The sequence below is a fragment of the Diorhabda carinulata genome, chromosome 4 (genome assembly GCF_026250575.1).
Source record: "Diorhabda carinulata isolate Delta chromosome 4, icDioCari1.1, whole genome shotgun sequence".
Classification (NCBI taxonomy): domain Eukaryota; kingdom Metazoa; phylum Arthropoda; class Insecta; order Coleoptera; family Chrysomelidae; genus Diorhabda; species Diorhabda carinulata.
In genome coordinates this window covers 25,630,908-25,654,732 of record NC_079463.1, presented here as the reverse complement: position 1 = coordinate 25,654,732, position 23,825 = coordinate 25,630,908, and the positions used below count along the sequence as shown (strand labels likewise).

The 23,825-nt window shown below is 32.2% G+C and overlaps 4 protein-coding genes across 5 annotated transcripts; 2 read left to right on the top strand and 2 right to left on the bottom strand.

Moving 5' to 3' along the window:
* Nucleotides 1–139: 139 nt before the first annotated feature.
* LOC130893476 (zinc finger protein 521-like) lies at nt 140–17,390 on the bottom strand. 2 transcript variants are annotated; one of them, XM_057799652.1, is made up of 5 exons: nt 16,999–17,390; nt 8,159–8,905; nt 6,823–7,039; nt 4,288–6,000; nt 140–3,779 (listed from the first exon to the last, which is right to left on the bottom strand). In XM_057799652.1, exons 1-5 carry the CDS (start codon nt 17,104–17,106, stop codon nt 2,563–2,565), a joined length of 4,002 nt encoding a protein of 1,333 aa, XP_057655635.1. In that variant the 5' UTR covers nt 17,107–17,390; the 3' UTR covers nt 140–2,562. The 2 variants fall into 2 exon arrangements, with proteins under 2 accessions (XP_057655635.1, XP_057655636.1); XM_057799653.1 differs by lacking the exon at nt 16,999–17,390 and adding an exon at nt 14,142–14,424.
* Nucleotides 12,752–16,884, bottom strand: LOC130893477 (casein kinase I-like). The gene has a single exon (XM_057799654.1). The coding sequence runs from the start codon at nt 16,862–16,864 to the stop codon at nt 15,578–15,580; it is 1,287 nt and encodes a 428-aa protein (XP_057655637.1). The 5' UTR covers nt 16,865–16,884; the 3' UTR covers nt 12,752–15,577.
* A 138-nt stretch (nt 17,391–17,528) lies between the features above and the next one.
* LOC130892424 (GPN-loop GTPase 1) lies at nt 17,529–19,909 on the top strand. The gene is made up of 4 exons (XM_057797846.1): nt 17,529–17,969; nt 18,034–18,622; nt 18,853–19,061; nt 19,672–19,909. Exons 1-4 carry the CDS (start codon nt 17,789–17,791, stop codon nt 19,785–19,787), a joined length of 1,095 nt encoding a protein of 364 aa, XP_057653829.1. The 5' UTR covers nt 17,529–17,788; the 3' UTR covers nt 19,788–19,909.
* Nucleotides 19,910–20,610: 701 nt separating this feature from the next.
* On the top strand, nt 20,611–23,467 carry LOC130892574 (uncharacterized). Its single transcript, XM_057798043.1, has 3 exons — nt 20,611–21,065; nt 22,372–22,585; nt 23,155–23,467. Exons 1-3 carry the CDS (start codon nt 20,790–20,792, stop codon nt 23,346–23,348), a joined length of 684 nt encoding a protein of 227 aa, XP_057654026.1. The 5' UTR covers nt 20,611–20,789; the 3' UTR covers nt 23,349–23,467.
* The last annotated feature ends 358 nt before the right edge of the window (nt 23,468–23,825 follow it).

Here is a 23,825-nt window from a genome sequence, read left to right as displayed (position 1 = left end):
TAACAAAGCGTGTCAACAACAACTTAATAGGATAGGATACAAAAACAGCGTACTACAGTGTGTTTAGATAAACATCAATAAAGTTATAAACCTGGGTTTGCTTGAATTCCATGATTTTTGTAATAAATAAAACTAAATATTTTGCAAAATAGTTTATTATTTTACTTTATTTACATTTATTTACTAACCATAATGAGTATGAGAAAGGAATGATTTGAGTTGAATTGATATTACTTATACTAAAATTTCAATTGAAATAAATAGAAAAATACGTTCAAATATTTATCGTACCGAAGAAATCAGTCTTTTAAATAAAACAAAAAAGACACAAATACAAAAATATGGTAATTATTGTTGTTATTTTGGAGGTCTAATTCCTACATCATGTTCTAAAGTGTTCAAAACATCCCTGAACGTTTAGTACCCTTAAATAATTATTCAAATATACAGGGTTGGTAAACGAATCAGACAATATATATTTTGGACTTTGCCACATTCATTCCAAAATGTGTTAATACTTTTATGGTAGAGTAATATGTTTTATATTACTAAATATATAAAAAAATTAATGGCGATATATAATTATAACAAAGCAAACTATAAAATATTAAAACTGGGAGGGTAACTCATATAAGCAAATATTTTTATTTCTCCATTGTCTAATTTAGCTTCTAGTTTCAACATAAAATAGGTTTGGTTCTTGTATATTGATGATGGCAAATGATAAATTTGATGAATTTTCAACTTGGAGGATATGATTATTAACCGTTGCGTTTTCTGGAATAAAAGTGAATGAAAAAATTAGGTTCCAATATCTGCTTTTCAATTAATTGATCCGAGCCAAGAATTTTTCACGGAATGCTTACATATCAGACAAACAGTATTGACCCTCCATCGAATATAAGAAAAGCGGACTAGTTCCTCTTATTAAACAGTTTTATCAGTACCTTACGCAGGACTATTAACACAAATTTTGAGACCATCCCGCATCCACCTAGGTAATCCGACTTGACTCCCATAAACTTTTTCCATGTGGCTACCTCAAAGGAAGAGTTTATAGTAACCATCCGCGAAATATCGTGGACTCAACTCGATGGAAGACATACGACGATATGTCAAGTAGTTATTATTTAATTTTACCATCAGACATCAGTAGCATCGTTTTAAAGTTATTTACCTTCGAAGTTTCAACCCACAAATCTAAAGCGACTGAAGGATTTGGCATTGTGAATATTAAAAGGACACCAGTGTTTTTGTTATCAACTCTTTGTTAAGAAAACGTATTCGATTGCTTCCAATCATATTATTTTCATTAAAAAATAAAATTCCAGATATAACTGAGTTAAAATAACATGGGTGACTCTGGTCTTATTATTCTTTTTAATTATAATCTGCTTATTTATAAAATTTCAATTCAGTTCTTGATAAGCTGTTTCATTTCTATCGTGTTTTTTGTATTAATAAAATCGATAAAAAAATTGAAGCACTTTATACTTCAAAAATAAGAGAGAACCGTATGACTAGTAAAAAAATTCAATACCATTTTATATTAGAAACAGGAGATGGTGAACATGGACTATAAGACTTAGCCCATTTCATGCAAAGGATACACTTTTACAAAACAATGGAATCACATCACAAATACATAGTTTAATGGAATTAACAAGGACGGAATTTGATATATTTATCCTTTGTGATAATACCTACAGAAGTACTGAGAAACCGCATTTGTAAATCATTTGATAACAGCCGGGTAGTCTGGTTACCCGAGTTCGCTTTTGCCCCTATTTCGATACACAAAGTTGAGGATTCGTGCATTGGTGAAGCTGCACATTCGCCCTCTGTAACAACGGTAGCACAAAATGTTTTCATTATCCCAAGTCATTTGTTACAGTGTTTTTCTTACGCTGGTTATTTACGATTAATGATACTAAGATATAATTTGACAGTGACTTTTTTTAACTACCAGGAAAGTTTGGGGATCTGCGTCTGGTTCATTACATGGTGGAGAAACTGTAAACTAAATTTACGGTATGCAGTTAAACAGGGCCATATATATACCCTTAAAGGGTATCTATACTTCTGGGTAACTACTATCAATCCGATTTTGATTTGTATGGAGGTATTTAATGAAAATGTCATTTATATAAAATTCTTGATAACGTTTGAAGACGTTTCATTTATTAATTAGTTTATCTTCTCTGCCTTTTGGTAGCATATCAATAGATCTGACAAATGTGGTAATTCAGATGTTTCTAGGTGTTTTAGGACCTTTTTTTATTAAATTTCGTCCTATAAATTCCTTATTACACCAGGGCTGTCTTTTTACAGTTCTTTAAATCAACATACATACAGTATTATACTGACACGAGGAACATAGAGGATGACATCTACGTCCTACGGAAATGTTTTATAATAACATTGTGTAAATCTCGCTGAAGGGCGATAAAAATTTTATTGGGGTCATGTATGCGAAACTAAAAAGACAACCCTCGTACTTAAGACGTTTAAAATTATATAATGAAAGATACAACATAGGAAACTTCAAATATATACAAAAGTTTAAAGGATACTACCAACCGCGGATTCGATTTCGTTCTCGTTCAAACAATTATTTTGCAAATCGCAATAATCGTCGACTACGTTGAGGTCCTCTGGTTGTATGCATTCGTAGCTAATAGATTTGATAGCCGAATCGAGTTCTTCCGGTTTTCTTTCGAAAATATTACCGCTTATCGACGAATCAGCAGTATTAGAATTAGATCTAGGATTAAATTTACTTTGCGATGACATTGATTGAGACGCTTGAGAACAATCATCCGAGGAATCACTTTTACTGTCATCAGAAAAAGTGGTGCTTGAATCTTCACTAGAATGGCAATCTTGACGTTGTGAAGTCTCTTGTTCCGTTGAAATCGGTATTTTTTTATCAATTTCATCTTGTATGGAATTGGATGATAAAACTGAATCTTCGCTTGCTTCTTCTTGATCTTCAGATGAGGAAGAAACCTCTTGTTTAAGTTGATCGGGTTGATCGTTTTCTGATTCTTCATTTTCCGATTGTGAAGAACATTCTACTTGTTCTATTAAACTTTCGTAGTTGATATTATCATCGTATTCTTCTCTTTCGGATCCTTTTGTAAATTTGAAGCCGTTTGTTGTCGATTTAGGATTAATGTCATTGTCAGATTTATCTTCATCTAAAAGCTTCCAATCGAAATTTTCGTGGATCACCATATGCAACCTCAACTTGGAGCTGGCGTTATGATACCTTCCGCATATCCTGCATATAAAATTTGAACCGAAACCTTGACCGTGCAATAGTTTTGGATGATTGTCTCTCAGATGATGTTGTAGAGCTTTATAATTATCGTTGGTTTTCAAACATATTCCACAAACTGTGGCAGCTACGCTTTTATGACAACGTATGTAATGTTGCCAAAGGTGTTTTTTCGCCGGCCAGGTTTTGTAGCAGATCTCACAATAAGATGGATCGTTACTATTGACGTACACTGTTCGTTTCGACGAGTTGGTGTGCGGATTGGTACCATCCGATTCATCTTCTTTTTTGTTTGTTGTTTTGGATTTGGTTTCGTTATTTGATATTTTAATTTTCTTATTGCTGTTAGTTATAGTTTGTTTCGGTTTTATATTGGTTTCGTCGTCGGTTATTGTTTTACCCAATAATCGCTTTTCCAATAAGGATATTTTATCGTTTTGAGGTAAATAAAATTTGGGTTCCTCAATTTGTTGTTTTTTGTAAGTGCCATCAGATTCACCTACAACAAAATTAAATTTATTAATTCGTTGAAATTTTGTTAAAATTGATTGAATAAAATATAACCTTCATCAAATTACAATGAAATATTTTTCCAACAATTACTTTATATCAATTCGCCGTTCCGAACAAGTAACCGTACTACCAACTGTCAAAAACTAATGCCAGTATTACCAATGTCCCCAAAAAATATACCTGCTTATCGACTTTTGGTAATGCTGTGCGCAAATGATATTTTTTCATGAGACTAGTATTTAATTAACATGAGACAAGTATTTAATGACTTATGATTCTAAATTCAGAGAAATTTTTAAAGTTTTTTGTATCTACAACAGACAATAAATAGTTCCAAACAGATTTTTTTAAAACTTCTTAATAAAAAGTTTAGACAATGTTCTAATTGGGACATAGTGAGTCGGTTAGGTTTATTCTAAAAACTGCTAGGACAAGAGTTTCAAGAATTCATGGGAATTATCCATTTACATTTAACAATTTGGAAAAATTCTTACCCTCGTCATCACTATCGGAGTCGTCGTTGATTTCATCATTTTGTTCAACTACTTCATCGATAGCAGACTTAATATGAGCCATAATACTGTTCCTTAGAGCCGCCGTATTAGAATTACCGACCGGTCCCCCATGAGCGGTAACGTCACAATGCGCCTGTAATTGAGCATCATTATCAAATATCTCCAAGCACGTTTTACACGCCCTGAATATCCTGCCGTGAGATTTATTGATATGATCGTAGGTTTTCCATTTGGAACCGTAATTTTTTCCACAAACCGGACACGAAGTCAGCGGCGTCAATTGATTTTTGTGGATCAGTTTAACGTGATCTCTTAGGATGTGTTGATTTTCGAATAATTTCAAACATATGCCGCAAGATAAACTAAGAATTTTACGGTGTAAACTGAGTATGTGCATCTTCAATTTGATTTTACTCGGTAAGGAATCGCCGCAAAATTGACAAACATGTGAATCGAAATGGTTTCTCGTGTGCTCTTGAAGGTCGCTCTTGCTTCTCAATACGTTTTTACATATTCTACAGAACAACGGACAACCCGGATGTCTGAACCTTATGTGCGACACTATTTCGCATTTGCTTTCGACTTTTTCGGTACATATTTCGCATGTGTATTCGGAATGGTAGTTCACTAAATGTTTAGCGAGGCTTTGACGATCTTTGAATATCCTAGCGCAAGTTTTGCATCTAGTCAGTAGATCTTTCTGCATCCTAGGTCTGCAATTTTTTTTGTGTTTTTTTAGCAACATTTTTTTGTGGAAACCTTTAGAACATTTGGGACATTTGAAATCGCCGTCGTTCAATGGCGGCGTATAATTTGTAATGATATTCGTGTACATATCGTGAGACGAATCTATTTCCTTCGGCGCGCTAGGTGGCTCGTCCTTTATAATATTCGAATCCTCGTCCGATTCTTCTTTGATGGCAACTTCATCGAAATTTATATTCGAATTATCGCTGCGATAATCGAATTCGTCTTTGATAAATTTTGGTTTTAACGGGGAATAATCGAATGGAAATTTTGTTTGTTTTTCTGATTGATTCATAGACTTTTTGCTACTTTTAGTAAGATGGATCTTGTTAAAGTGTTGCGAAAGATGGTATTTGGAAGCTGACGTTTTGTAACACAATTGGCATGTAATACTCGGATGACCTTTGTGCAGTCTATTAACGTGTTTCCATAAATGAGAATTTCGTCCGTAAAATTTATTGCAGAGATCGCAATGGAAATTCGAATGTTCGTTTCTTCTGTGCGCGCTGAATTCCTTGAAAGAGAAGAATTCGTTTTGACCGCAATCTACGCAACTCAAACCTTTATACGGAGTGTCCGCGAATGCTTCATTAATAACTATAAAATCTTCCGGATCGAACATTTTCATTTGCTTTTTACAAGTTTCTATTATAAAATCGTGTACTAAGACATGATTTTCCAACCATTTGAAATTGTCATCGCCGTATCGACATATCTGACATATATATTTAGTGTTTGGTTGAGGATTCGAGCAATTTTCAAGATGCGTTTTCAAATTCATATACGAGGAGCATTGATGGAGGCATATACCGCAAACGAATCCAGCTATTTGTGCGTGTTTCAGTCTTAAATGCATCATGAGATCTTGTTTACTGGTAAAAACTCCCGAACAATTAGGGCAGGACAATTTCGAGCTTTGATGATGTTCGGAAGATTGGTTATGTTCTGAAATAGAATGTAAAAAAATATTTTAATACAGTTATCAAAATGAGTCATTATGAGGTCTTAGATGTCGGACATTAGAACTTCCAATCATATAAACAATTGAATTTGTTCATTTTTTCAAATTGAATTTATGGATCACACGAAATTTCATAGAAAAACATCTGTTTCCCTAGTGGTCGGTCAATTAGTAGTGCTAAAGTAATCGAAACTAAAGTAAACCTAACCTAATCGAAACTAAAGTAAACCTAACTTAATGGAAGCTAAAGTAAACCTAACTTAATGGAAGCTAAAGTAAACCTAACCTAATCGAAACTAAAGTAAACCAATCGAAATTAGAATAATCCTAACCTAATCAAAGTTAAAGTAAACCTAACATAATCGATGCTAAAATAAATCAATCGAAACTAAAATAAGTCTAACCTAATAAAAGCTTAAGTAAACCTAACTTAATCGAAGCTAAGATAATTCTAGCATAATCGAAGCTGTAGTTAACCTATAATAATAGAAGATATTTGTTGGATTGCCTTGAAACGGTCAAAACTCTTGATTAAGTCTATCGACTAGCGTTGCTCGGCACTACTGAGGCAATTAAAACTACAGCTATGCTAGTAAACGGGAGACGTCTTAAATTAGAGGCGTCCAAATCTTTAGGCAAAAAATCTGGAGGTAAAAACTGGTATTGAGCTACAATCAGAAGGACTCTGGAGAGCAGAGGAGTTTGGGTATGCAGCTATACTAAAGATCAAGAATCTTGAAGAGGAGATTCCTCTGATTTTGAGTATTAATTCGAATTTTATTTTTTTGCGGTATTTTCACACTTACCTATTGAATCAGTCTTTTTGAGATCAGATATTTTCACGAGTTTCGGTAACTTCTTCTTTCCTTTTTCAGGTAACGATTCGCCCGATCCCGAAGATACAACTTCTGACATATCGATTCCATGGAATTCGAATACATGTGATGCCAATGCTGAAGAATCGGAAAAATGAGTATCGCACAATAAACAACTTTGGGGTAAAGAAGACAGCAGCTTTTCGTTCTAAAAGGAAATCAAATCAATATCGTATATATAGATTACATAAATAAACAATCCTTTAGATAATGTTGCACAATTTCAATTTACATGTACTCGAAATGGGAATCGGGTCAAACAAAATCATTTTTTATTAAGTCTAGAAAGAAAAAGTGAACCAGATCAGATGAAGCTTGGCTCCTAATCGTTAGGTCATCCTCCAGGATAAAACATTCATAATGGTTCCATTTACATGATGAAGGGAAACTATTCCAAAACAGGAACTTGGGAAAGTGAAATAAGTGGAATAAATACAGACAAAATGTATGATGTAGTGTTCATTATGCATACATTCTACTGCACATTTTCGTACAAAGACATGATTGATGAAAGGCGAATTGAGAAAAAGGAGAGTTACATACCCGTCGAAACAGAACCGTTCTGTTTCCAAGATACAAACCACAGAAAAGCAGAAATTGGTTAAAACCAAAAGTGGAAAAGTCTTTGCAGTATGTTTAGTGAGCAATTAAACACAACTGCGGCCCGATGAGAAATTGTCGTAACACATGGAATATTTGGACATTATCTACGTCAAACTTCTGCTACAGTGTTAGCAGGTGCAGGTAAGTCGAATTTGAAGACACCCAGTGGATGGAGTAGTTCTACAGTAGCTTATTTAGCAGATAGTATATGGTTGAAAAAATGAACTAGCAGAAATTAAATAATGATTAAAAATACGAATCCCATATCGGATGGTCTTGAAGAGTAAATTTTGAGGAAGAAATTTGGTAACGGCCCCATATTATTGTGTGCAATTTATGGAATATACAAATATTATCAAATGGGAGTTATAAATCCATATTTCTCTTCGATAAGTCCTAAGGAAGTTATTGGTATGCAATATATATATGTTTAATTAGGAACAACAAAATGTGATCAAAACCATTGTACTATATAATTTATCAAAAGGATCGTTTATTCACTAATTTGACCGGTCCACACTGTTTCTGTAATACGGGGGTGAGCTTAAATATACAAGAATATTACAAAATCACTAGAAAAAGAAGAGATTCGACTTTTCCCGTCACTTTTATTGTTGTAGACCAGTATTTTTTTAAATACATTTAAAAATATTTTTATATTTACTGTATTTTGTTGGATTTCCCGTTCTCCGTTAGTCAACTCCTTGATCTGATCTTGTACGAGATTTTCGCGACTAAAATTTTCTTCTCTAATATCTTGGGTATCTAATTTCTTTGGTATCTTATTTTTTCTTCTATTAGAAGTATCGAGTTTGTAAATTTTTGGTTTGTACGTTTCAATAAATTCATTTTTCCTTTTAAGATTTTTTCTTTGGGATATTTCGCTGATCAAATTTGTTTCGGTATCATCGAAATAGTTGGTTTTCGTCGGAAATACTCGCCTATTAGTATAAGAATCGACTAATTTGCAAATTTTATTAAACGACTGCAATTTATCACATAGAATAATTTCACCTTTACCGTCAAAGTGTTCATCAAGACTAGATTCGGAATCAATATCATAATCAACCAAACGAATCTCATTTTGCGACATCAAACTGCTCGGATTGCTCAGATAATTATTCGTGTGAGGAAAACTGTTTCTAAATTCGTCGATATCGAAATTCCTTCCAAATAAAACGTCCAAACTGTCGTCCGTCTGACTTCCTCTATTGATCTTTTTATGGCTGAAATCGACGAAGCAGCTCTTATCTCTTTTCTGTTTAGATTTTAAACAAGATTCCTGTATATCATATTGTGCTTCTAAAATTATAATGTTTTGTATACAGTTCTTTATGAACATGTAGAAAGCGTCTACGCTCTCCGCGCATTCTCCACAAATTGTATCGGGAAGAAGAGAGTACGGGGTCACCTAAAAAAAGGGCAAGTTCATATTTAGACATATTTTGATTAGTGATATACGTTTATCAAACTATACAACAAAGCCACCAGATATGGAATAGTTTCCCTAATATGGAATACTAAAACCTAATTTTTTTCTATACCCTTTCGGTGTACAAGTTTAAGAGCAGAGGCAAATTGCGACACGTATAGCACGTTTGAGGTAACGCACAACACGTAATTTTGTAATTTACAAAATTGAATACATTGACGAGCTCACAAAATGACAGAAGAAAAGTTACTAGAGGCGGTAAGGGAATACAGAGAGCTTCAAAATACAAAAAATCGAGAATATATAAAGACGAAACTGAATTGTCCACTGTTCTTCTTCGATAGAATAAATTTATTAGGTGATATAAATGTTTTGTTCGATTGTCAAATGTCGCGACTGTCAATCAAATCCAAACCCCCACTACGCAGCACGTGTCGCGTGTGTACGCGTTTTTCGTGTCAAGCTACCTCACACGTGCTATACGTGTCTCCCAATTAGCGCCTTGCCTAAAAAGGCCCCCAAAAGAAACCGCAGTCACTATACAAGAAAGAAAAACTGTTTGAGGGAAATTGCTTATTGACAATGGGAAGCAAATATCATGTTTTGACAGGACACGGATGATAACACGGTCTCAATCGCTGATAACCTCAAAAACGCATCAACCGCTTCTTCAGGTGTAGAAAAACGTTGACCTACCAATTTATTTTTGATCTGCGAAAATAAGAAGAAACCATTGGGTTCTAAATGGCAGATGTCCAATCAATTCCATGTTTTGACTGTTCAAAAACGTTTTTGCTTGAAGTGGTGTGTAAAAGCTCGCATTGGCTTGATTAATCTGCAGGTGTACCATCCAGAATTCACTGTTGACCATTTGCTTCGAAGTGCTTCGTGCACGAGCAACTTTTGTTGGATTTGGTTCGTCTTGAAGGACTCATACAATCAATTATTGTTTAGTTTCTGAATCATATGCATAGATCCCTGATTCGACGCTTTTCACGATCTTATACACGTATCACGATTTTTTCAGCTAGTTTTCACTAGTTTTTTTTGAGCGATTGTCAAATTATGCGGTATAAAACTCGAACAAATCTTTTTCGACAACCAAATCTTCATGCAATATTGAATGTATAATAATGAAGTGTTGCCATAGCTCAAAACTTAAGTAGCAACCCTCGTAAATGTTGTTGAGCTAATTTAAAAGAACGAATAAGTGAAATTGCTGTAAAGAGATTGAATAAAAAGATGCAAATCTCCAACTTGTAGGATGCTTTATAGTCAATTTGAAAACAACTGATAGTTGTATGTCTTCAACTAAAATTTCCTTGCTCAGATTTAGATTATTGGGAAGCAGGACCTTCGCAAAATATTCTACTGTCTCTATAGCTTGCTCTTAGAATCTGCAGCTGTCGTCCTCTGCCATGTTTATCGTCTTAAAGTGCACTAAATAGCCTTCAGAGTCTTCAATACCCAGACAAGATACAAATATTCAAACTGTACAATCAACTTCCAAACTTTCTTGCAGTAAGGAGATCTAATAGAGGAAGAAAAACATCTGCAGTCATCACGTCTTCATCTTCCCAAGAATAATGTTATAAGTAAAAGCAAGAGAAAGAAAATAAATCGAAAGTACAAGAATAAAAATTTTTGGAATTATACTCATAGGGAAATATGGAACTTCTGGTATTTAACGATTGCAATCAAAGTGTGTTATATGGAGAAATAATTTGGGTTCTTTTCTATGATATACCGAAGTTTATTAAAAGTTGAAGTTAATTTTTGATAAGAGTATTCCATATTACGGGATCTTTATTTTATTACTCAAATCAGATCTACGTAACCAAGAATTATTGTAAAATTAAGTGCAAATGTAAGATTGTTGATAATTACTTCAAAAAGTTCAAATTACGCGTAAAAAACAAAATGGCATTCCATATTTGGTTAGGTTATATATTATTATTATATACAAATTTATTTAGACATTATTATAAATTGTATATATACTTAATTTTATCAGAATCTAATACATTATAAATATAAATTGGTATTTCTGGAACCGTTGGTTAACACCCTGTTTACACAACTACTACACCAACACTGATACTTACACTATCGAAACGCGCGTCAGTGTAATTATCAGTGTTGGTGTAAACTGTGTATTCAGTATTATAAATGTACTAAAACTCGTCGAAACCAACTCGGCATAGCAATAAGGTGAAAATTAACACAAATAAACAATTTTCAACTATTTGTATACTGAAATTTTCAAGAAAAACGTCAGAAACAAACTTATGTTTGCCTTCCTCATTATTATTATTATTTACATAAATTAAAAAAAAACTGTGATTATTTATCAATATTTTCTCCCTACATTTCCACACACTTTTCACTGTTTAATTTCATCGTCGTTGCTTATCTTCTACCCCTTAATTCGGCCTTCAGTTTTGTGAACAAAAATAATCGCACGAGGCTAGATCGGGGTTATATAAGTGTTCGATCTCTATGAAGCCGCATTCGTATGGAAAACGAAGCGCACGTCTTTTCAAAAGCTTATCTTGGCTTAAAACTTTAAATGTCATTATGTAACCTTTAGAACTTTCTCAAGTTTGAGTGTTATGCACTCCGCAGGTTTCTTTCTCCTCCACGTACCATCGGCATTCAGGATCACCCTTGATGCCTATAGTATGGTGAGGGTGTCTTAGATGACTCTGTCCGATTAAAAAACAAGTCACCAGAGTCGAACTTCACGCCTATTTAATTGAAAGAGTTGATTGGTAAGAGATACAGAAGGTTCAAATATTTCCAAACATCTCCGTAGAGTCTGTTTTACAAGTAGACTACTGAGAGATGTAACAGCAACACTCCAACGAGCTGAACCTTGCAGTCACCACTCACCAGTTCTTGGGCAAGTCTGAACCCACCGTATGACTTTTATTATGGTAGTTCTGCTGGATATTACTTTCTATGGCGTCGATTAACACATTCCATCACAGCGAATACTTCATGCTTGGACGACTATAGCGTGTTTTTGAGGTGTCCTCCCAAAAGCATCGGTCAAACCATTCATTATGTGCATGTAAATGATTGAACGTACTCTTGTAGTCTGCGTCTAGAGTTTTACGTGACCAGTTGGTAAATTTTTATGAAGATATTCAGCCTATATGTTGTCCTTATGGTTTCTAATGGTATCTTTAGGATCAAAGGTGGAAGATCAAGTAGGACCCTGATTGGGGTCGTACGCTTTGACTCCCTTCAGGCGTTGAATTCTGTCCAGTTTCCTTATATATCAAAAGAGATTCAATTTCAGTGTCTACATTTTTTGTTTGGACCTTTTCCTCGTATCTTTTTAAGGTATAATTATTTTTGGGGGTAGTTTTTAATTTCCTTCAATTTCAGTTGATAATTTTTTGGGTATCAGCCGCTGTAACACTGAAAAATCACTTATTTAACCACATTCAATTTTTTTTGCCTTCTTCTATCAATAATATCGCAGATAAATGTTATTTACAAAATAAACACAATACTATTAGGTAGGGTTAAAGTTAAGGGAGTAGATTTTCTAAATAATGAAACAAACACACTTCAAAAATTTTCAAAATATGTTATACTATCTAAAAAAACTATTATTTCCTAGTATACCCAAAATTTGCATGCTAGTGTACCTTCAATTGCATGTCATCGAAATTTCGTCATAACCACACATATTTAATTGTTTATTGTTTATCCGAAAATTTATAATCGTATATGCTTACAATGTTAGATAGTATTTTATGCAAAAGCGAAAATACTTATGAAGCGAGGTTAATAATAATAATTAATAATAAAATATTAGTGATTTAATTTTTTTATTACACATGTATATCACAAGATAAAAGCTTTTCTACTAAAACGAATACGTTTAGGCATACTCTGTGATCATAGTATTTACAATTCATTAGAATACATTTTCGGAAAACATAAAAATTCGGATAGAATATTTTCATCTTATGCAGAAATAAATAAAATAAAATTATAAATTGGATATAAGAATGCATCATCTATTGTTACAATATAAAAATATAGCGAGATACCCACACACAAAATCTTGGAATCAATATTAAAAACACTTTGGTGTTTGATTTCCACAATCCCACAATAATAATGAAGGATATTCAATTCAATCAGATGTTCGAAATATCGATATATCGTCTCGAACGGTTAGAAGACTTTACATAAGGCAGGATTAAGCAACCAAAAAAGCAGAGAACACAAAGTTCAGAGATTAAATGTTGCAAAACGAAATTGGACCATCAATGAATGTGGGTTGTGTTCTCCTATGAAACTAAAGTTAGCCTTAAAGCTCCACATGAGGCTTGTTTAGTGAAGGCAAGGAGAAAAGTTTGTCAGCTATAATATCGAGCCTTTTGGTGATGGCTCTAAAATGATTTACTTTCCTACCTATCCTTTTATTAGAGTGGCCACTTAATAGTCCGGATATGAATCTTATAGAACATCTATGGGACTATCTCAAAAAGAGGATTCGAAGTCAGAGTCCTCCTGATTATAATCGTAACCAACTCATAGAGGTCGCTGGGAGAAAAACAAACTTTTATGGAAATAATAAGGCAAATTAATGTTATGTTTAAGGTCATATTCGACTAATTCGTAGGTGTTAATTATTTTTTCAATGTAACTTGATTTTAATTCGTGTTTATATTGTGGATATTTATATTAATTAAAGTGGTGCTTCAATTTTGTCAACGAGTTTATTAACAAATTATGTCAAATACTCTACGGTTGCTACAAAAATGTTTATCATCGAATATTTTTATTATTTCGTTAATTAAATTTACTAAATACTTTATAAATGTCTTTAAATCGATGTACATAAAAGGTTGGAGAACTGGAAGGGATTTTGACAGATGATGGTATCACAAAAAAAGGGTTGAAGCATTCCGAAAAATATCTAACACTTTTAAATATAGGAGTAGACTGGTTTTTATGATCCACTCTGTATATAATAACATTATGCATAAAAAAGTTATAACTAAAAATAATTGATAACATTATGCATAAAAAAGTTACAACTAAAATAATTGATATTATTGAAAAAGTTTAAAGATGAAAATGGAATTTGAATTTTTATACTTTCCAAAAACAAAAACATAAACCTACCCCACAAATTTAGGATTATTTACTTATATTTAAAAATAAATTGCAATGTTCAGTATAAACTCACCTTCTTTATACAGGGTTCCCACCAATTATCCTCTTTCCATGCAGATACTTTTTTTGTTTCCGTGTGGCAGTACATAGATGAAAACATTGAGAGAACTAACAAATATTAGCTTAAACAGTAAATCTCTATAACAAAATCAAAAACATGGTTTTGTCTGAAAACTGGTAAGGTAATAATACACGAATTTTAGATCGGAAGAAGATGATGATGATGACGATGATGAAAATAATAATAAATTTAGACTTAATTTAAAAATCACCACATACAGCAATATATAATACTAATGACAACATACCTTCCACCAAAATGACATAAACAAACTGTCCCCACATATAAAACGAACTTTATCATCTAATATAGTATAGGCTTTTCATTCCAGCAACAGTTCCAAATTGGATGAATGCTGGAATGACCTTCTATTATGAGTGTTTTATACTAGTTCCGATGTTTCGGCTTGTATTCATATTATTTATTCATAGAAAAATTGTTAAAAGTACAGTTAGAAATAAAATTTACATTGAAAGATGACGAAGAAGAAGAAGAAAGTAAAAATGGAAAAACAAAATCACTATGATGAAGATGATCAGTTCTGATACCTTCTATAATAAAGATATGATTAAATCAAAACCATTTAGAAGTGTGCTGTTTGGAGAAGAAATTTTGACGCCACTAAATGGTGGATAACACAGAAAAATATATTTAGGAATAGTCAAAAAATTGTTTGAGGCGATAACTTCTTCAGCTGCTGTGGTGTTTTCCATATTTAGAATTGTTCAGACTAAATTATAAAACCAACTGAGAATTTAAAAGATTGGAAAACTAGATTTTTAAAGGACCCTACAATGTAACTTAATTATAATTTCTAATCCTGTTTTTATGTTGATTTCTGTTAAATAGAAATTTGATTAAATCATTAATTTTTTACATTTCATTTAAATCGAAATAATTTATAAATGCCAGCACTGGCTATTTTTGTTTACTCAAATAATTAGGGGTTGAATAATTTGTATAATAAAAAAAAATTCTTCACATTAACCTTGATAAATATTAACCTAATTAAATTTTAAAAATTTATTATTTGAAAAAATATTTTAATATTTTAAGACTTTTGTATAATTTTGTCTGGCTTTGTAATTAGTGCATGGTAAGGACAGTAAGTTTTCATCATTATTGGTGTAAGGAATACCTCTCATTGTAATTATTTTTTTCTATAAATGTGTAGTATATAGGTGACATATATCTACTAATTAATATTTTATTACAATTTCACAGCTTGATGGGAACCCTGACTGTGTATTAATTAAAACATCGAAATTTCGATATACATTAGATAATAAAAATTGAATTTAATATTTCCTTATAACTAAATCAGCATCTAAAATTTTTCGACTACTTCAACAATAAAAACAAACAATTTTGTCTAAATTTGATCAAGTTCACTGTTTAGCAACACCTCTGTTTTTTCTCTTGAAAAAACAACAACATTTAGTCTCATCAAAAATTTCAATTTCTTGTGGTTGAGCAATCGGTGCACTGCTGTGGGCAGTGGTGTCATCAACATTTAGTTCATTGTTTGTGGAACTTAAAACTTGAACTGAATCGTGTCTTTCGGCGGGAGTCAAATTTCCTAAATGATGCTGTTTATTTGCTTCTTGAGTTGCATTGGTTTTGGTATTCTTCGTAAGACCTCTTTTTGGTGATGTTACTTTATCGTGCGTCGTTGTAGATAGAGAACCAACTGAAGTATTCATAGTTTTTCCTGTCCAATCGAATTCTCCATCTTCCACATAACCTTTTTTATTGAATAGTGTTGTGAATAAGGTTCTAAGATATTCGTAATCGGGCGTTTCAAAAAAATCTAATCGTCTTACATATCTCATGTAAATTGAAAATTCTTCAGGATGACTGTCACATAATGATTCTATGGAAGTTGCTCTTTTGGTATCGCCGATTTTTTGATATCTTTCTTTTAGTGTATCGGCCTTCAAGCCTTGCCAAGGCAGAGATCCTCTCAGGAAATACATAAACATGTGCCCTAAAGCTTCGAGATCATCTCTACGTGATTGTTCTTTTCCTAAATGGGTATTTATAGACATGTATCTAGCAGTACCTGTAAGGGATTTGTGCTCTCTATAAGGTATGTGCTTATTTGTTTCAAGCTCTATATATTCTTTGGCCAAGCCAAAATCTATGATATGAATAATTTTTTCCCTTTTAGTACTAGTACGACCTATCAAAAAATTTTCGGGCTTCACATCTCTGTAAATCAAGTGTCTGGAGTGTACATATTCTATACGGTGCAGCAATTGGATCGCAATCAAGAGTACAGTTTTTAAAGTAAATTTTCTCTCACACATGTCAAACAGATCCTCAAGACTAGGCCCCAAAAGTTCCATAACCAAAGCATTGTACTTACTGCAGGGTCCGAAGTAATATACATTTGGTATACCTTCATGAGATCCGAGTGACTTATAAAACCTGTATTCCAAGTGTAATTGTGGAGCCTTTGATTTCATAGGTTCCATTTTAATAGCTACATGTTCATTGTTATATAGATTTTTCCCTAAACGGAGTTCGCCAAAATTACCACAACCAATTTTTTTACCAACTCGAAAATTGGGTCCCACCATGAGGACACCACTACTCGAATTGGAAGCATAACGTACAAATTGAGGGTCGGTGGTAGTACCAGTACGTTTGACGTTCTTCTGTTTTTGGTCCATTATGGAAGATTATTCCTTTTTGTTCACTAGAAATAATTGTTAATCCTACTAGAACAATGCAGAATACAAAATATTCTAAAATACTTTTATAAATTAAATGCATCTACTTCATATAAAATCATGTGTATACTCACAATAATTGGGAGACATGTCTCGATTTTGCTTCTTAATCCTTCCGTTTTGAAAATGTGTACGAAGTTTTGTCCGAGCTTTCCACAGGTTCGACACAATTTCGTCTCCATTTTTCAGCATTTTCACTACATTTTTTATTAAAACAAGGCAAAATATTTGTATATCATAGCCCACTTGACTATTCGAAAGATAATTATTAATAATATAACTTCGTCCGCAATTTAAGCATTTTCAATGTGTCACAACCGAATAAATTAATAATTATTCATTCATACATAAAAGAAATTTCAACAGATTTGGCGCATACTTTAGCTCTTCGCAAAGACTACATCCCACAAACACATACTATACGCCATTTTAGATTATCATTAGAGATTGGACATTTTTGGGACTTGCCAATAATTTCGGAATATTCACAGGTGTCTTTTTATTTCTAGGAAACACTACTATCAATATTTGTTAGATGGCTCTGAATGCTATTAGTAGAGTCGCAAGTTTTCCAAAATTAAATTATTGTCTACAAACATATTACATAGACAAGATTTAATCAATAAAACACAATAAACCTTAATATAATGAAATTATGTTGATACGTATTTTTTATAATGTTATTATTACAATATCACGAGTTAAGTCCGTTATATACTTTTTTATCTATGGCTTAGCTTACAGCTTGAAAATGGCAGTCCGATGATTAAAATGAAGAAGAAATAAGCCTTTCAAAATGATAATTTACAAATACAACTCTAAGTAAATATATCATATTTTAATTGTTTAAAACTATTGAATATAATGGCTACAAATTCTGAATACACTAAAGAAAATAAAAAGCAACCAGTGTGCTTGATAATTCTTGGCATGGCTGGTAGTGGAAAAACTTCGTTGGTTACCAGATTAACTAGTAGTGAAGATAAACCTTATGTAGTAAATTTGGATCCAGCCTGCATTAATCTACCGTATTTCGCAAACATAGGTTGGTACTTTTTTGAGATTTCAATAATATTTTACACGTATTCTAAACAAACTGTTTATTTTAGATATTAGAGACACAGTAAACTATAAAGAAGTAATGAAACAGTATAATCTCGGTCCCAATGGAGCCATTGTTACTTCATTAAATCTATTTTCCACTAAATTTCCCGAGGTTATTGATTTTATACAAAAATCACAGTATAAACACTGTGTAATAGATACCCCCGGTCAAATAGAAGTTTTCACGTGGTCCGTATCAGGTTCCATTATAACAGAAACATTAGCTTCTTCCTTTCCTACGGTCATATTATATGTAGTAGATTGTGTTAGAAGTACATCACCGGTTACATTCATGTCAAATATGTTATATGCTTGTTCAATTTTATACAAAACTAGATTACCTTTTATTGTAGTTATGAATAAAATAGATATAGTAGATCATTCGTACGCTAAAGATTGGATGACTGATTTTGAAGTGTTTCAAGAAGCTTTGGAATCAGATGAAAGTTATATTAGTAACTTAACAAGGTCAATGGCTCTAGCGCTAGATGAATTCTATCAAAACCTGAAGGTGTGCGGTGTTAGTGCTGCTACAGGACAAGGACTGGAAGATTTAAACAAGCTTATCGAAGATGCTGCTGAAGAATATGAAAAGTAAGTAATGTCCCCATGCATTTTATTCATGAGTTACATAAAAAAGACACATTATATATCTAAACAAATTGATTGTAAATATTTTCTTTAATAAGTTGATCAGTTATTAGAAATAACAGTTTATACAGATTTATTTTTAAAAGAAGAAGAGTGTTAAAAATATTTCAACATTTCTAGTGTTTCAATAAATTTATTTCAAATTAGAGCATAACTATGAAATTTTTTTACAGTGAGTACCGTGTTGAGTGGGAAAAAATTAGAGCAGAAGCTGAAGCAAAAAAAGCAGAACGATTAAAATCAGAAAATGATGATAAGAAAGAAAGCACAGGAGAACTAATTTCTGATATTTCCAGTGGTACAAATTTATCTGATATTTATCTGAGACATTCTACCAATGACAGTAGTTCTGACTCCGAAGGAGAAGAAGCACCTTTTGAAAGTATATATTTCCATTCATAAATTTTCGTTGTAGTATTAGCTAAATTTTTAAAATTGAAACAAAAAATATGTGAAATAATAACACTCACTTACCCTACAATTCTAATTAAGAATCTTGTGGGGTAGGTTTGGTGGTGACCACTGTAACCACTCCAAAAATATGGAAATCCAAATTTCTATTTCTCTCAATAAGTGTCTGTCTTTTACTTTCTTCTCTCCTTTCTTGAAATTCATACTGTTTAAATCTGTATTCACCTGGTGTTCCTATATTGTTTTTGCTCTGTATACAACTGTTTTCAAATTGTTATTTGCTTCAATGTATCTTCTCAATTCTGTAAATATTTCCATACTATGTTTTCTGGGTTATTTTTCCTAACAATTGTTTCATTCATCAATCTCCTCATTTTTTCTTCTACTGTTTTAACAGGACCATATATTCTTTTAAAAAATTTCCTCAATATATTTTTCAGTTTTTACTTTAGTTGAATTCGCTATCTCAGCACTATAGAATTTTCTTAATTTGTTAGTATCGTTTGTATTAATAAAAAGCTCTGTTCTGCATTCTGTATATGTATATAAATAAGCTAAAATATGATTTCTATAATTTGTAGATAGTCAGAAAGAAGAAGAGGCTGAAACATTCCAAAAAGTCTTACAACAACAACGCGAAATGCAAATAAAAAGAGCAAAAGAAGCTGAAGCTAAAAAACATCAGAATATCATTTAGTTCTGCAATTTTATTACACAATTTGTTTTCAGTTAATCATATGATTTTTTTTATTTTAAATAGAATTAATTGAGTTTCACATATACTATGTAATTAAATTTTTATTATCGCTTTCAAAATAGGCCCCTTCATATATATATATATATATATATATATATATATATATATATATATATATATATATATATATATATATATATATATATATATATATATATATATATATATATATATATATATATAATAAATCCCCCTTACATGGAAAATATCATGAAAAAATTAAAGCACAAAAAGTAAAAGAAATCAAAAGCTTAAAAGTTTTTGTAGATCATGTAGGTTTGAAAATTTCAACCGAAAATTAAAGGCGCCCTTTGAAAATCGTGATAAAAATTTCGTTCTAGGTTAGGATCCAGAATCAGCTGTAAGGTGATCTTTCCAATCCGAGAAAGCCCTTTAATCATGATTATTCATAGAGACCTCTCTGCCTTATTCATATCCTAACTATGTTGCTCGAACACCTTATTAATATACGACTAGAAACCAATGTTCTAGGTGAAATAGCTGTAGTAATGAGCTGAGACACGAAATTTATGTCTACTCGAAGTGTGAAATCCATGTTGGCAACGACAAATAGATCTAATTTTAATTTTTTTCGAGATTTGGAAATTGGTAGTATTGTAGCTACAGGGAGTCCACAGGTCCAGCAAAATTTTGAGAGTGATCTATGAAAAGTATAAGCATAAGAATTTGAAGAAACTCTAGCTTTAGGGGATCCTACCTTACTATATGTATGTAAGTGAATAATGTAACTACTAGAAAATCTATTTACACTTCTCATCATAGGAGCCGAAAGTAATGTCAAATTGAAAAATAATTGTCAATCCGAATTTAAAAATTACCATGTGGTTAATATAATGTTCTGTTAGACAAACACGTTAATAATTTTAATCGGGATTCACATTTAGCTGATACATTATCAGAATATGTTTTATACGTCAAAACATGCTACGTAGTATTTTCAGCTTATTTCAAAATATAATAGATTCTGATAGAGAATACAATAAGAAAAATTCTAATACAGTTATATATTTGGTAACGAATCCTGTGGATCATAAGATCAATATGGATTTAGAAATTGATGGAAAACGTAGACAAACATTGAAGTCTGTAGAAGCTGCCGAACCAACACGCTCTTCAAAATACTTTACGATTACTAGTGAACAAGGCGATGCAGTCACTTGCGAACATGCAGTAGATATTCCCAGGCCCAAAAAGCAGGTCAGTATTGGATTTTCAAATTTCACGCTTTAGAAGGAAAAAAATAGTTGACCAACCTTATGCAGGAAAAAAATTTTGGATAAATTTCTTTTCCTTCACTTGTATCGATGTGAACTTTGAAAATATCTGGAAAGTTTAATTCTACGAGTTCGAGTCACACAATTACAATTAGCAGTAAAATTCCAACAAATATTTTTTCTTTGGTCACAATTATCCTCATGTTACTTCGGTTCGAATGGTAGAATACCAAGAAATAATTGATTCAAACAGTAATAAACTTATTAATGCAGTTTTCTTCTTCATTTTGATGCTTCTGGACCATTAGACCACAAAGGCATTGTTGGGCTAATTCATAATATGAATCTTAATTCAAAGATTGGAAATTCTCATCGAATTATCCTATATATCTCTGTGCCTGTAATTATTCTATTAGGACTACCACGTTATATTTTTCTAACGCTGAATTTGTATATTTTATTTGTATTTCGTACCATTCGAACAATCGAAAAGAAAACTACGAAATATATGAAGTACGGTTCCCAGAAAATTTTGTTGTTCGATTCCTCCTGAAAGTGTTTTCGTAGCGCCTGTCATATCCACAACTCGTTATACGACTCGCATAGATAAAAAATCCAATTTTAAATAAACCTCAATACTTTTACTTATTCTATGATTTTACGATTTTATCGCCATCTACCGAACGATGCCGGAAACTATAAATAGACTTCTCCATGTAATTCGATAACCAGTTCTAACATATGATGTATGATTGGTTGCCTCTCTTTAAGAGCGAGACTAAAAATTTATCATCAATTATATTTAAATCTTATATTTTTCAAAACAGCTATCTAATCAAATCAATAATAAGAATGTATCCAAAAAACAACATGTATTTTCTTATGGAGATTCCGAAAATCACATCTGTTTTTGAGTTTGAGCAATGGTTTTCGTGAAAATCCGATTTTCATGACTTATCACCACTTTTCTACCCTTAAAGAACTTTTTTCGGTGAAACTGATAGCTTTTGTGAGATTCTCATATCAAAATACCCCCCTGTGCGAAATTTGAGTGAAATCGGAGACAAAAGATTTTTTTTGTCATTTTTATAACAAATAGCCTTTGAAAATTTGAAGAAATGGCATACTCCGAAAGTATCGAAAAAAACACGTATTTTCTAATTTTGAGCACCCTATATCTCAGCAACTATATTCCTATATCAAAATGAATCATTTATTGAGATCTCTCTGTGGTGGAGAGTAGTCGATCGAATATAAAAACACCCTGTATTAATATTTGATTATATTAGACCGACGAGAAGAAGAAGGATGAAACTCAAGAAAATTGTGAAATCGAAAACGATGCTGGCGATAAACCAAGTTTTAGCTACGTGAACGAGGAACCACAAGAGAAAGATGAAAAAACAACTACAAATGGCGAATCACAAGAAGTGAAAGTTGGAATGAGTGTAAGAGAACTTTTGGCTTCCTTACCCCAAAAGAAAACTCCAATTTATGAAAAAGGTAGGTACACTTGTACAGTTTGTCACATTTAAAACGAAGACACCTCCATATTTTCGCCACTACAATTGCAAATGCACATTTTGTTGTGAAAATCGTCATAATAATAATATGAATAATTTTTTCTAATAAAATCCTCAAGTCCCATATGAATTTTAAATTTCAGTTGATTATGTAAAAAAATAAGTTTGGTAACTAGGTAAAATATAGGGGTGTCTTCATTTTAAGTGCCACATCTGGCAAATAGAGTGCATGAGGTAACAATTCATAAATATTGGTCATTGCGATAACGGATGTTTGAGCTGGCGCATTGTCTTGATAAAACATTTTCTTCTTAGCCAAATGCGGCCGTTTTTACTCGATTTCTTCGTTCAAACTTTGCAATAAGTTGAACGATGCAACCCACAGAACATACCCAGAGTATATATACACTTCTAATTGACTCATGCAGATTGCCTAAATTATTTGACAAAATTTCGTCTCCTATTTTATCTAAATAAAGTCGAATCGAAATATTAGCAAGTTACATTAGTAGATGTACAATTTATCTAATTTTATTCTGTCCGATTTAGATAAAGAACAATTAGGTGTTCTGTTGGAGCAAATCCAGAAAATGAAGAAGGGAATGGAACGTCTACACCAAATAGCGAAGCAGTTTACTTGTTCAGATAAATTCAAGCAGGACGTCGATTTTCTACTGAAAAATCTGAATCAAAAATCTACCGAATCAACTGACAATAACAAACTGTCTCCATCAGAACCGTGAACGGCATGTTTAGATATATCAGTATAAATGTCCTTCCGTAAAGATTAAATTTGGAAAAAATTCTAGTGAGAGATATTATTAGCTTATTATTCTGTAAATAAATAGTATCCGAAAACGAAGGTCCTTCATTAATTTATATTTATCTTGATTAAAATATTCATTTATGCGCGTCAAGCCAAAAATTACGGTTAAATAGCGAAGTATACCGAGTATTCCATTATAAATATTCTTCATAGACTCAGTTTACTTTCACTCTCTGAAGACGATAACTTGGTTATCGAAACGCACGTCAGACAGTGTAATTCTGACCATTGGTGTAGTGATAGTGTGAACAGTGTCTTCACTATATTTTAATGTAATTCTTTTTCGAGTATAACCAGAAAAATAGTTCGAATTTAATTTACAATATAGTTCATCCCCAAAATTACTATTTACAAGGGTTGTATTCTCTCCCCAGCGTTCTGAAACTTAAGGAAC